Source organism: Diadema setosum, chromosome 8 (assembly GCF_964275005.1).
Source record: "Diadema setosum chromosome 8, eeDiaSeto1, whole genome shotgun sequence".
Lineage (NCBI taxonomy): Eukaryota > Metazoa > Echinodermata > Echinoidea > Diadematoida > Diadematidae > Diadema > Diadema setosum.
This window is the reverse complement of record NC_092692.1, coordinates 26,811,990-26,825,802: the sequence shown is the minus strand read 5'-3', so window position 1 is coordinate 26,825,802 and position 13,813 is coordinate 26,811,990. Positions and strand designations below refer to the sequence as shown.

The 13,813-nt window shown below is 38.1% G+C and overlaps 1 protein-coding gene across 1 annotated transcript in view; it reads right to left on the bottom strand.

The window, feature by feature from the left end:
* Nucleotides 1–6,558: 6,558 nt before the first annotated feature.
* The window catches only part of LOC140232392 (protein flightless-1 homolog), a 48,554-nt gene continuing 41,299 nt past the window's right edge, over nucleotides 6,559–13,813 (bottom strand). Inside the window, exons 25-29 of the mRNA XM_072312521.1 lie at nucleotides 13,585–13,790; nucleotides 9,793–9,916; nucleotides 8,771–8,953; nucleotides 7,684–7,797; nucleotides 6,559–7,015 (exon numbers count right to left, since the gene is read on the bottom strand). Of these exons, the coding sequence (XP_072168622.1) occupies nucleotides 6,881–7,015; nucleotides 7,684–7,797; nucleotides 8,771–8,953; nucleotides 9,793–9,916; nucleotides 13,585–13,790 (762 nt within the window). The 3' untranslated portion in view covers nucleotides 6,559–6,880. The remainder of the gene's footprint in view (nucleotides 7,016–7,683; nucleotides 7,798–8,770; nucleotides 8,954–9,792; nucleotides 9,917–13,584; nucleotides 13,791–13,813) is intronic.

Below are 13,813 nucleotides of genomic sequence, written 5' to 3'. Positions count from 1 at the left end.
GCCTAGGCTTAGTGTGCAGTGCCGCTTCAATGAGTATGATTATGTGGAATGTTTTTGTTCTGTTCCATTTGCTTGTAGGCATCTTGTGTCCATCATTCATTCTATTATAATACCATCTATACTCGAGTACAACCATGCAATCCAGCCATTCTTCAATCAATCCATAACATAATTATATTTATGATTTCCTAATCACAATTATAACCAATTAATCCAGTGAATCCTCCACACATATTTAATTAACCTTATAAGTGATCAATAAATTAATTACTGCTCAACTAATTGATATAAATCTCACATGAACCGAACAATCAATCCATACTGCAAGTCTAAATTTCACTCTTTGTATATATATATTATATATATATACATGTATTTATATATGTATATATATGTATATATACATACATATTATATATATATATGAGATTAAAACCTAAAATGGCATTAAAACGCTTTATCCTGGCGAGGAAAGCGCATGTTTTAGAGACAAGACACCAAACAGGTTAGTCATCGCATTCTTCATCAGCGACCAGGATGCGATGTGATGTTAGATTAAAATCCGTTTCTGAAGCAGAACATACACACAAGGGTATACGTCTGCTCCTGGTCGAACAGGAGCAGACGTATATATATATATATATATATATATATATACATCAAAGACGCTTAATAAATAAGACACGAAAGTGCGCTAATCCTGTACAAAACAAATGGACAGCGCGCGGTCCTCAAGCGTATTACGCCCATCACCTGAGACGCGCTGCCTTGACGCTTGATAAACAGCAGCAGCGGCTTCAGGGACAGCGCGTCTCAGGTGATGTGTGTCTTTGCCTGAGACGCGCTGTCTTTGAAGATGTTGTTGTTGTTTATCGAGCGTTTTGATTGTGAGATCATGCTGTTGCCAAATTTTTACCTCCACGAAATAATCCTTATTACTCTAAAATCTTGTTCTTCAAAATAATCCCCTTAATCGAAAAAAAGCTACGACTATAATTTTTAAATCTTTTTAAGATAATAAAAACACCATTACCTTTGGAAATGAGTGATGTTCCTAGGTGTACTGAGTTTGTACTTAGCTCTCTTTTGTATCGTCATGTAGGGTAGCCATTTTGTGTCCATCTTTATCGCGCGCCTTCGTATCTTTATCTCTACTATCTTTGATATACATATATATCCATATATACATATATATCCATAAATGAATGTTACCTGTAACCTTGCATTTTCTTCTACTGACATGAAAAAAGAAATGATGGGCACAAGTGAATAAATACTTCAAGAGTGGAATATCCTAATGATGTATCAGGGATTTATAAGAACATATATGTATTCATACATACCGGTACACATTTACATAAATGTTGAACCATTATGTTTATAATCTGTAGGCCTACTCTGTGAGCTGCTTAGGAAGATATGGGTGTCAGTCAGTATATTGACAAGTTGGATTACTGTATACACCGAATATTTCGTGAGGATTTCATTTTCGAGAATTTCGCAAGTCAGGTGCTATTCGCGAAATTAAAGACACACAAAAATATTGACTGATCCCGATGTGAATGTGACGTATGTGTGCACACTCCTCCGTTCAGTACAGGACTCCACGACAGGGGTGTATCCAGGATTTCTTCTGGGGGGGTCGTAATCAAAATTTTTGGACCTTCACCTTTGCGAGGGAGCAAAGCGGCCGAGCCCGAGGGAGCGGAGCGACCGAGTGGGGGGAGGGTGTGGGAGGGGGGTGTCCCCCCTCCCACAGGAGGGAGTTTTTGAATTTTGTATCTTAAAATGGGGCCATTTGGTGCATACAAAAGTGACTTTTTCAGCATACTTAAAAAAACCCATTTATCATGTTAAAATTGGTGATAAAACCTGTGTTGGTCACTTGTAAGTTCGTTAATCGGTAAGTTGAAAACTGCATAAGTGCATTTAAAAAAAGTTGCAAACTAGCTAACCTTACACCTTCCTAAAGTACATAGACCCCAGGGTAAAAAGCCCTCGAAAAACAGAAATTGTCTTTTACAAAAAGTGGACCTTTTGAAAATTTGGGGGGGTCGTATGACCCTCCCGACCCCCCCTTGCATACACCCATGCACGATCATAAATTTAACCACTCGCGAAATCATAAGGAATTCCCGATTCGCGAAAATTTAGACTCGCAAAATATATGGCGTATACAGTATCTCTTTTTATCCAGCATCTCAATTACTGTTAAATGATGACAAGTGAATTTTGAACCTTCAATTCAAAGATTTTGGGGTTATTGTTTTACAAACCTTGTTTAATGTTAACAAATTTACTGACAATAGAAATCCATTAGTTTTCATCACCTAAAAGATATTCACTTGTTGCTTCTGTGTGTGTATACCCTCTGCTGCTTAGCTTCACTCTTACTTCAAAGAACTCTCTCCTCATGATTCGTTCAGCCTCATCCAAGAGGAATGAATGTTTCAACAAACTTGCTTGATGCTTTAAAAGATTATTCCACCTCACATGCGCGCACACACACACACACAATTTTCATTCCACATGACAAATAGATAATACAACCCGTATTTGTCAATGCAAGACATTTTATTCATACATAATGACAAGAAAAGAAGCATATGGAAGTTCCAGAATCTCTAGTATATTTTAATATTGTGACTCAAGATGGGAACGGAAGAAAATGGCAATAATAACAATAATAATGATTTCTGGAGCACCCAGGAAGCCACATCACGTTTCACAGTCAATGCAAAACTGGAAATGAGTTGCTGAAAATAAATACTCGGCTTGAATAATCCCAGAAACACAGCAAAGAGAAAGAGAATACAAAGGGTAGATGAAAACAACTCATCATGACACGTGCTGTGAATCCGAGAATCACAGCAGAAATAGCAGTTCAGACATAGTTTAGCAAACATGATTGCAGTTTGTAGCATACTGAACAATTTTTAAAATGCTTTGGTGGAGGTAAAAAATAAGAAATGAAAAAAAAAAAATCAATGCATACAAGAATACTGACTTGTGCAAACAAGCTTGTAATAATAATTTGTGTACATATTCAATTTGACTAAATCTCATGGATTTTATGCAGGAAACTCAACTGTTGTGAGCCACAGGCTTTGGGATAAAGCTCTAGAAGCAATGAAAAGTACTGGAAGAAGCTAATTTATTGTAATAAAAACAAATCACTCTCACTAATTCTATAAGTATAGAAATGTTTCTATTTAAAGTCTTATTGCACCTATACAAGTTAGTGAACAACACATTATTAGAACTACTCAATTCCTCAGATGCAAGCTCCCCATTACCTCTACATCATACAGTCAACCTTGCCTAAGTCGAATCCATTTGGACTAGAGATAACCTCAACTTAGAGAAAACTCGACTTATGAGAAATTATAATCATTAGAATAGAGAATAGAGAAGGGGACTTGAAAAGACCTGCCACAAAGATGATTATTCAACTATGCGAGGTCGACTTTAAAGGTGCATAGTCCCGGTAGTGTAGAGGGCTCTGTTGATGATACTGCCGATCACCGTTAGCATTGATACGAAGATTGCCAAAGTTGAGCTGTCATCAAGATTAAAGCGTGTCGGTGTTGCTTGGTAACGTTGCCTTTGATGTCTTCTCTGCGCATCACGCAGTCTGTAGTAATGCCAGGGTGCGTGCATATGTGCTTCTTATTATGACATCACAAAAGAAGTTTGCTAAAGCTGTCATCCCCCTCAGCCGAATCATGAGCCGAACTGTGATCGGACAACTGACTACAGCGGATCGGACTCCTTCGGACTCGGGGAAGTGGGCCAAAGCGTAAGTGCCAAAGAGGAGTCAATAGCATAGGTCTCTATAGGAAACTTGCGCCGTGCGCCCATGTATGCATTTGACTAAAACACCGGGACCATGTACCTTTAAGCAAGGTTGACTGTAGCCCTTGCTTTGCTTCACTCCTTCAGTGACTCTATACACAGCTACCAGGGCTAGAAACTAACTTTTTTTTTTTCTCTGGTAGCCCGTTTGGGTCACTAAAATCATTACATTTGCAATGTTTGCACCATGAAACAGAAGTGCAGTGGCACCAAATTAAAGGAAACATGACAATCTACTTTGAATCTTAGTAGCCCAATCAGGCCAGCAAATGATAAACTTTTTGAAAGTTTGGTGGCCCGACATTCATTTTTAGTGGCCCCAGGCCACAGGCCACCACCAATGTCTAACCCTGGCTATATAAGCCAGCAATAAATATATGTCTTCATCTTTTTTCTTTCCAACTTCTACCCATACACACACAAAAAAAAAAGGTACTGTTATCAGCAGAAGCATTAACAAGGTTTGAAAATCGACTGGCAAGCCTCCAGACTCTAGCTGCCATTTGTTTGTGAGTGTCTGGCTCCATCCAGAACCCAGTCCCCTTTCACACATTCACCACGAACACAGACTCCCACATTTCAATTAATTTGCAAACTTTGACAAATTAAACCTCTGGGAAATATTTGGTGTTTACAGTAGTTCACAAAAATTACATAATATTGGTACATTCAATTTATTGCAATGGCCTAACACAAACAGAAGTTTGACCTCACCCTTGACTAAAACTGAAAAAAAAAAAAAATGTAGCGGCATTCACATAAAGAATTAAACAAACCTTAAATTGGGTGATTAGATACAGGTGGCTCATATAAAATCAATTTAATAGCCTATTTCAGCAAAATACAGATGTTATGGTATTCATGTACTAGTTTAGAAACCTCATTGGGTCTATTATCAAAGTCATGTTCTACATAACATGGTCCTGTTGTAAACAGCCACTTCTCTTTAATATGTTTCTTGTTTATGAAATTGAATGTATTACTTTGTGCATGTTACACATATATATTCACTATATCTGTAGCCTGCATTCAAGAGAATTCGATTTCTCTTGCAATTAGCTAATTCCTGCACAGTATATCATCTTTTAAATGCACTGATTATAGTTACACTTTCACTAAACATACATCTTATCTTATGATATCTATGTGGCTGCATACCTCAGTGTTATTTCATGGCTAAATAAGCATAATGGTATGGTTGATGCATCGTATATATGCATGGACCGCACATGCATGCTTCAGACAGAAAGAATTTTATGTCACATTACGACATAAAGTTTTGAGTAAAAGTGAATTTGATATTACACTGTATGTTAAAGGGATGGTACAGTATTGGTGGAGATGAGAATTGGGCTTTTAACTTTTTGCGAGATACCAAGAAAACTCTTATGATATAGTACAGAACATACCATTTTAAGAGGAATTTAAAGTTTATTCGATGAAAATCGGGTTTGGAATGACTGAAACATCCAAAAACAAAGTAAAACAAAGCGATCATAGTAAAGTGTGTGTCCCACACTTTATTAGAATCACTCTTTTGTGGATATCTCAGCCATTTCAAAACCAATTTTCATCAAATAAACGTTGAATTCCTCATAGAATTACATGCTCCTTCATATTTCATAATGAGGTTTCTCATGATCTCACCAAAAAATGTTAAAAACCTGAAATTTGGTCTCAACCAAACTATACGATCCCTTTAAGAGATACAGCCTGCTGTATTATTGGTGTATGCGGTCTTTTCCCGTGTAAACAGTAAAACCTGGGTCTTTTGGTTTTGGGTTCTGTTTTTTTTCTTCCAGGGATCATTTGTGTGTGTGTGTGTGTGTGTGTGTGTGTGTGTGTGTATGTGTGTGTGTGTGTGTGTGTGGGGGGGGGGGGGGGGGCTTGGTTGGCACAAACTTGCAGCAAACCAGTGGATGTTTGTGTAACAGGCTGCCAAGGAATCAGTTAAGTGATAGATGGAGGAGTTTTGTATCTCTGTAATCAGATGCATGCAGCATTGTGATCTGACATGGAGTATACAGGGAGTCATCACACACAGAGTAATACACAAATGAAATCAAACTGTCTTCAATGCCCATCTTCACATGTATCCTTGGTCATACACAATTGCACGACAGCAGAAACAGCTTATACAGACCACCTTTCATGACAACCACTTGCTTGAAAAGGGACACAGAAGGCAGTCTTTACGAATGGATCATCCCCTAAGCTGGTTTGACTACATCCGCCCATTTGTCAAGTTAGTGCATAAATAACTTGTGGTGTCATGGCTGTCGCTTGGTAATTCGTAAACTCTCCAAATTTTTCACTGCAAGGATGTTTTACTCCAATGTGCATGCAAGCATCATTACTTTGGCATCATACAGCTGTACTTGGTACACTGAAAAGGAGCTTGGAAGTTTTTAAGCATGGCACTCATGTGGTCAACTCAATAGCCACAAAACGACAGCATGATTTTCACCCTTCTATGCAGACACAGGCATGAATGCTGTGCAAAATTAATCTTTTCTAACCCATTGCTCCTTTTTTTTTTTTTTTTTTACATCAAACATCACTTGGGTCAAAGGGATACATTGTTTTTCATTTTCACAGAAAATCTTTCATAGAAAATCTTTCAGGGTCGCATCTTGTTGAGATGTACATATGTTTGGTATTGTTTAACACAAAAACAAGCCAAATGTGTCCCACTACTGTACCACTTGCTCCTGCTGTGGAATAATCTATAAGGATGGGATCGGCTAAGATCATACAGAGGCTGAATGACTTTCCACCACCTCTCATCGGTGTCTCCATGGAGACTGGTGTCCAGCTCACACATGCCAAGCTCCATCTGGGAGACCGGTGCACTACCCCTTCTCAGGACTCTTCCTGATCCCAATCCACACATCTTTGCCCTGTCGTCTTCGACACTTGACAGTGTCCCTTCACAATCACTCCATAAATGTTTTGTTCCACTGTCTCCTTTACATTTTTTTTGCATGGCCTGAAAATAGACCTTAATGCTTTTGCTCCATCCAGTCTACTTGGGAGCTGACTTGAACAGCCCCCAGCCATGGAAGCACCGGATGAACTTCCACATCTCCTTGCCCTTCTTGACCACGGAAAACTTCCTGGGGTTGTCCGGCTCCTTGTTCTTCATGTGTTGCACGTAGACCTGTGGTCAATTGGTCAATTTTCCATGAAAGAACGTTCTTCACTACGACACAATATCTCTACACTTGACATGTTCTTAACACAATCAACTGTTTACACTGCTTCAAACATAACACACGAAATACCTTGATACTGTCGCATGCTCACTTCATAAAATTTCTTTTCCTTGATTTTCCCCAATGCACAAATGTTATTCAATTTCAACAGAGTGATTGTATCAGGTACACACGTGTTACACACCTTGTTTTAAATAAAAGCATACTAAGTTCAAGTTGTTGCCTGTTTATAAAAAAAAAAAAAAAAATCAAACATAGATTTCTATGACATCATCAGGATACCATGCTTGCTTCATTTTTTCAAGCAGAAAATTAATAACAATAATAATATAAATGATAATAAGAAGAAGAAGAAGAAAAAAGGAAATTTATATTATGCAGCTACTAAAGTGATATAGTCTTCTGTGCATTTCAAAATAAGAGTCATGACATACACAATTCAAACCTAAGTAGCATCTCTAAGAAGACAAGTTTTTAACCTGGTCCTAAACTAACTGACTGCAGCTGCTTGAATTACAATTGGAAAGACTGAGCAGAACCCTGCAACTTAAATGTATCAATTGGGTAATACTGTGAGGATGAGAATCTACAGGAAGTAAAACCTCCAACTGACCTGAGAACTCTTGTAGGCCAGCTTCTTCTCCACATCGCTGCTGTCCGGTCCCAGCCACAGGTAGACCTCGTTACCGGTGTCCAGAATCATCACGTCATCATTGGCCAGGTCATCCTGGGGTGGGTGGTGACGCCACAGATAGATTGCAGGGGAGGGGAAGATAATAACAATACAGGTGACTCCCACTATAACAAATTTCTCAGGACTGGCAGTTCTTTTTTGTTACATTGAAATTTTGTTATAGCCGAACAATAGAGTATAAAAAGATTATAGACAATAATCTAATGCACTAACAAAATAATAAAAGTGCAAACTTTGCTGTGTGGAAATTTTGCCACATTTGTGCGAAATGAAACAGGTACAAAAATAAGAGAAAGCGAATGTTTTTGCTTGTAATAGTAAAATATCTCATCTCTTTGAATTCACAGAATTACTAACACGTCAAATTCATTTTACTTGACCGAGCGTAAAAAATTTACTCAGACAAAAAATTCTACTTTTACAGTACTGGTCATAACAAGGTAAAACTGGCAGTCCCAGCAACCTTGTGATAGCACTAATAGGGCTTTTCTGTATTAGTAAACAATAAAGGTCATTATCATCTATACAGGATGTTTTAACGGCGCATTTAAACTGCGTATTCCCATTCATTCAATTTTCACTGTGCAATACAAGAGCATATTTAATGAAACACATAGACCAACATATTAATTCCCCCCTAGGCTACCATTGTTAGCGGTAGTGCAATAATGCACGATATTTTGTCTCGTCCGTTGTGCGAGCACTTGCTACTAGTACACGAACTCTGGATACAATTCACAAGCTTGCAAACATTTTACTAATTGCTTCATACGCAGATGCGTGGGGCCTACTCCTTTTTCAGTGCTGAGTCTACTTCAAAGACGAGTAAAAGTACAGTACTTTTATACATTTTATGCCTTCTCTACAAAACGATTACAGACGATAATTATACTGGATGGCTTTAATTCATGGAATACCGAGGAATATTGCACTCATTAGGGCCAATATTCCCTGGTATTCCATTCATAGCCATCCAATATAATAGAAATGTCACACTCTGCTATACCTGACAGAAATCGGAGCACTTCTCAGACACTGTGAAGAAGCCCTTCTCGTTGGAGCAGCGGAAGAGGCGTGATTTCCTCATGTACTCGGCATCCTTGTCGTAGTTTCGTCTGCTGCCAAGGGCGACCCACCAGAAGTTCTCCGGCTCCTCTCCTTCAGCCAGGAGCTGGTGGCTGTACATGTCCTGGAAACAAGCAACAAGTTTGACAGTTATACTCTTATACAGTTTTTTTATACAGTTATACGTTGATAGACACATAGATAGGCATATGTATGGATGTATGGATGGATGGATGGACGGATGGATGGACAGAAGGACAGATAGATAGATAGATAGATAGCTAGATAGATCGATAGGTAGATACAATACATAGATAATAAGCATATTGATAGTTTGTGAAGTCAATGATCGTAACTATCATTTGATATTTGACAGTTATACTCATATGCTAAGTTGACAGATAGATAGATAGAGACAGACAGACAGACAGATAGAAAGATATGTATGTAGATGGATAGACAGACAAAAAGATAGGTAGACAGATAGTTTATGAAGGCAATGATCATAATTATTTGATATATGACAGTTATACTCAGATGCTAAGTTGATATATAGATAGATAGAATGATAGATAGATAGATAGATAGATAGATAGATAGATAGATAGATAGATAGATAGATAGATAGATAGACAAATAGATAGATAGATAGATAGATGAGATAGTTTATGAAGTCAGTGATTGTAATCATCATTTGATATTGAACATGAGGTCAGTAAAATCAATGCACAGCTCTTGAAAAATGGCATTGCAGAATTTTCCTGACCTGTTCTGCACAAATTATTAAAAGCATGTGCCTCATGACAATGAATCAGTGCTTAGCAGCTAAGCAACTGGCATGTGGTATGAGAAGGTTACATAACAGTGAATGCACTATCAAGTCTAGACACACAGTGAAAGCACTATCATGTCTAGACACAACGGAAGCACTATAACTGCGGGGTGTATGAGCTAGCGACTTACATCAAACATCTCATATGCCATTTCTTCTGCTATCCGTGACATGTCTTGATTAGCCTTAGATCCAATCCATGTGTAGACAATTCCTTTACTGTCTTGGCTGTCAAATGGAACTTCAAGGATGTAGCTGAAAAGGAAACACAAATTGTGAATCGCTAACAACAAAATGGCTCTTTTTCATAAATGAGAACATGCACAGATGCCACATCAATCTCATATAAAGCCGAGTGATTCATGTAACAGCATATTACACCAAACTACACTGCGTTGTAGAGATTCTCTAGCATGCAAAGATATACCTCTAGCAACTGCCACATAAAATGGAATTGCCTTCAAGCAATGCTGCAAGATTTATCATTGGGAATACTTTTTTTTCTTCGACACAGGCTTGCAATATAGACTTGTTCAGTTTGGGTGCCGAGTTGCTGGGTTTTTTTTTATGTTGATGTCTATTTTCAGCCACAACTGGGGGCTTTAGTATGCCTGACAAAAGCTAATTCATGCACTGACATTGCAATGCATGAAACTCATATCATAACCCACTGAATCATCTTTTCTTATTATTTTGGTAGCCACCCAATTATGGGGGGCATAAGTTACAGGGTTTAAAATCAAATAGATCTATGCCCATGACTGAGATAGAGACCTCTATGTCTAGAGCTATAGTCAGTAATCATCCTGTCAAAAGAGACGAATACTTGTTCAGAGAGTGAAAGTAATTTTGGGGCAAATTATTTGTTGTATAGGGCCCATTTTTCTTCTCTCTCTCTTCTTTCTTTAAAACACACACACAGAGCAAAATTATCACAGGTTGTATTGAATATCAGTTCATGATTGGATACAGTCAAACTCGGATACCTCGACGTCGGATAAGCCGAATATCACTTACCTCGGGGGCAAAATGAAAGTCCCGATTGTTCCTATGGAGTTTCCGTGTATTAAAATTCGCGTAGCTCGAAAAAGATAACTCGAAGTTCGGTTACCTCGAAGGGAAATCTAATGTCCCGATCTTAATCTACTTATTGTTTTTCCCAGCATGTTGCTCGAATCGAAATTGCAAACATCACTCAGCATCTCCGATTAAGCGCGCGTGGACAGCGAAGACATGTCCAAAATGTTTTCACACTCGATTGTAAATATTCTGAGACCAGAACAATCGCGCGCCCAAGAAGAAATACCCGATACACAGCTGACAAGGAAAATCCCCAACACCTACCAACACACGTACATGGTATGCACATAGCACCCGTGCCAATGGAGTGCTTTACGATAGCACTACGCGCTGCCTCATCATTTGCTTTTCTTTAACCACTGTGTTTTGATTTTTTATCGAGACAGTCATACCGTGCGCGTAGATTTCTCAACCGTCGGGGCGCACCTGCTTACGTTGACATCTTTGCCATTAATCACGCTCCACTGTCAAAACATCAATCTCCCTCGTAGTGCCTTTTCTTAAACTATTTTTTTTTTTGCCTTTCACGAAGTTTACTTCCCCGAAAACGCAAGCACAGAAACTTTTTTTTTCCAGCAATGCGATTATGAAAATCTGGAAGTATAGGCCGATCACAATGAAGAATAGAATACACAGGGCTCCGCAATAAGTTTTATCGGGCCACCAATATCATTGATTTTTATTTTCTGGTGGTCGAAAGTAAAATCTGGTGACCAAAAAAAAAAAAAAAAATTCAGGAAAAACATTAGAAAAACTAAATCGGTCCTACTAAATATAGACAAATTAATATTAAGCATTATTGAAGTGATACAGATGCCCATGTCTAAAACAAATGAATAGAAAATTCAATCATCTTACTCTGTGTTTAAAGATTTGACAAATAGGTGTAGAGATTATTATATAAGTTGATGCCCATATATTGAGGAGGTGAAAACTTACGTTTGAAATGAGAAAATGGGAGGATTTGCTGACATTTGTTAGCATCCGACATTTGTTTTAGCATTGTAAAAAGCCAAAAGTTACCGTTATTCATTTTTAAATGTAAAAGCAAACAACCGACATTCATTTTAGAATCTTACGGAGCTGAATACTATCCTAATCCATTTCCAAACGTGAAAGCAAACATCCGCTATTTGTTTTAGCATCTAACTGAGCGGATTAATACCATTAATCATTTCCAAATGATAAAGCAACAATCTGTTATTTATTTTTGCATCGTACGGAGCAGAATATTACCGTTATTCATTTCAAACATCGGACATTTATTTCATTATCGAACGGAGCCGAATGTTACTGCTGTCCACTTCCGAAAGTGAAATGAATCATCTGACAATTATTTTATCATCGCACGGAGCCGAATGTTACTGTTTTTCATTTTTGAACGTCAATGCAGACATCAGACATTTTGGACCATAAAACGTATAGCTGAATGTTAGTGATATTTATTTCGAAATGTACCGTAGCAAATATCCAATATTTTTTTATCATCGTATGGGGCAGAATGTTACTGCTGTTCACTTCCAAATATGCCAAACGTAAAAGCAATCATTCGACATGTATTTTAGCATCTTCCGGAGCTGAATGCTATTGACATTTACTTTCGAACGTAAAAGCACACATCCGGAATTTATTTTATCAGCGTACGGAGTTGAATATTATTGTTATTCACTTCAGAACATCAAAGCAAACATTCAACATTTATTTTAGCATCTTCCGGAGCTAAATGTTATTGCAATTTAGTTTCGAGCGTAAAAGCAAACATCCAGCATTTATTTCATCATCGTCAGGAGTTGAATATTATTGTTACTCTTTTCCGAACGTCAAAGCAAACATCAAACATTAATTTTACCATTAAACGCAGCTGAATGCTACTGTTATTCATTTCGAAATTTAAATGCAAACATCGTACAGTTATTTTAGCATCATATGGACATGATGGAGCAGAATATTACTGCTATTTTCTTCCGAACATAAAAACGATCATCTGACATCTATTTTAGCATCTTCCGGAGCTGAATGCTATTGCTATTTACTTTCGAAAGTATAAGGAAACATCCGACATTTATTTAACCATCGTACGGAGTTGAATGTTATTGTTTTTCATTTCCGAACGTCATAGCAAAAATTCGACATTTATTTCAGCGTCTTCTTGAGCCGAATGTTATCCTTATTCATTTCCGAACGCAAAACCAAATATCTAACATTAGTTTTAGCATCATACGGAGCTGATTCTTATCGTTATTCATTTCCAAAAGTATGAGCAAACATCCGACATTTATTTTAGTATCATACCGAGTCGAATATTACCGTCATTCATTTCCACAATTAAACGCAAACCTCTGACCTTTATTTTAGCATCTTACGTAGCCGATTGTTACCGCTGTTCATTTTCAAAAGTAAAGGTAAACATCCGACTTTTTTTCCCCTTTTTTTGGTGGCGCGATAGTGGCGCGATCGGGCCACCAAAATCTTTATTTCTGAAATTTTGATTTCATTTCCGATTTTCACTCAATTCATTCATATAAAAGTTGATTCAATTCAAATTGACAAGCATGCAAATAATCAATAGGCACTATAACAGACACCATGTTGAACATCGATAAACGTCGAACATCGATAAACATTGGATAAGTCGAAGAAAATTCGACGTACGCGTACCTCGAAATTCGCGTACGTCGAACCATTTTCTTCAGTCCCGACGAATTCGAGGTATCCGAGTTTGACTGTACTTTTACTTTATCATATCTGTCTAACATATCTATCTAAAATCATGTCATAAATGTGGGATGAACATTTGACCAAAACTTCATGAGCAGAACTCTGCAACGACTCCATCTCCTCACCAGAACTCAGGGTTGAGCCACTGGGCCGTCGGGTGGACTTGGATGCAGCGGGTGCACAGGGGTCCTCCGTTGGCCCTGATGTGGTACAGCTTGGGGTTAAGGTCCTTGGGCGTGTCCTCTGACTGGGCGTTGGGGAGTGGGCGTCGGCCCCGATGGATGACAAACTTCTTCTTGAAGTGTGAGAGGAACTTGAGGTTTTCTTGTTGCTGTAGGGAAGGAGAGACAGAAG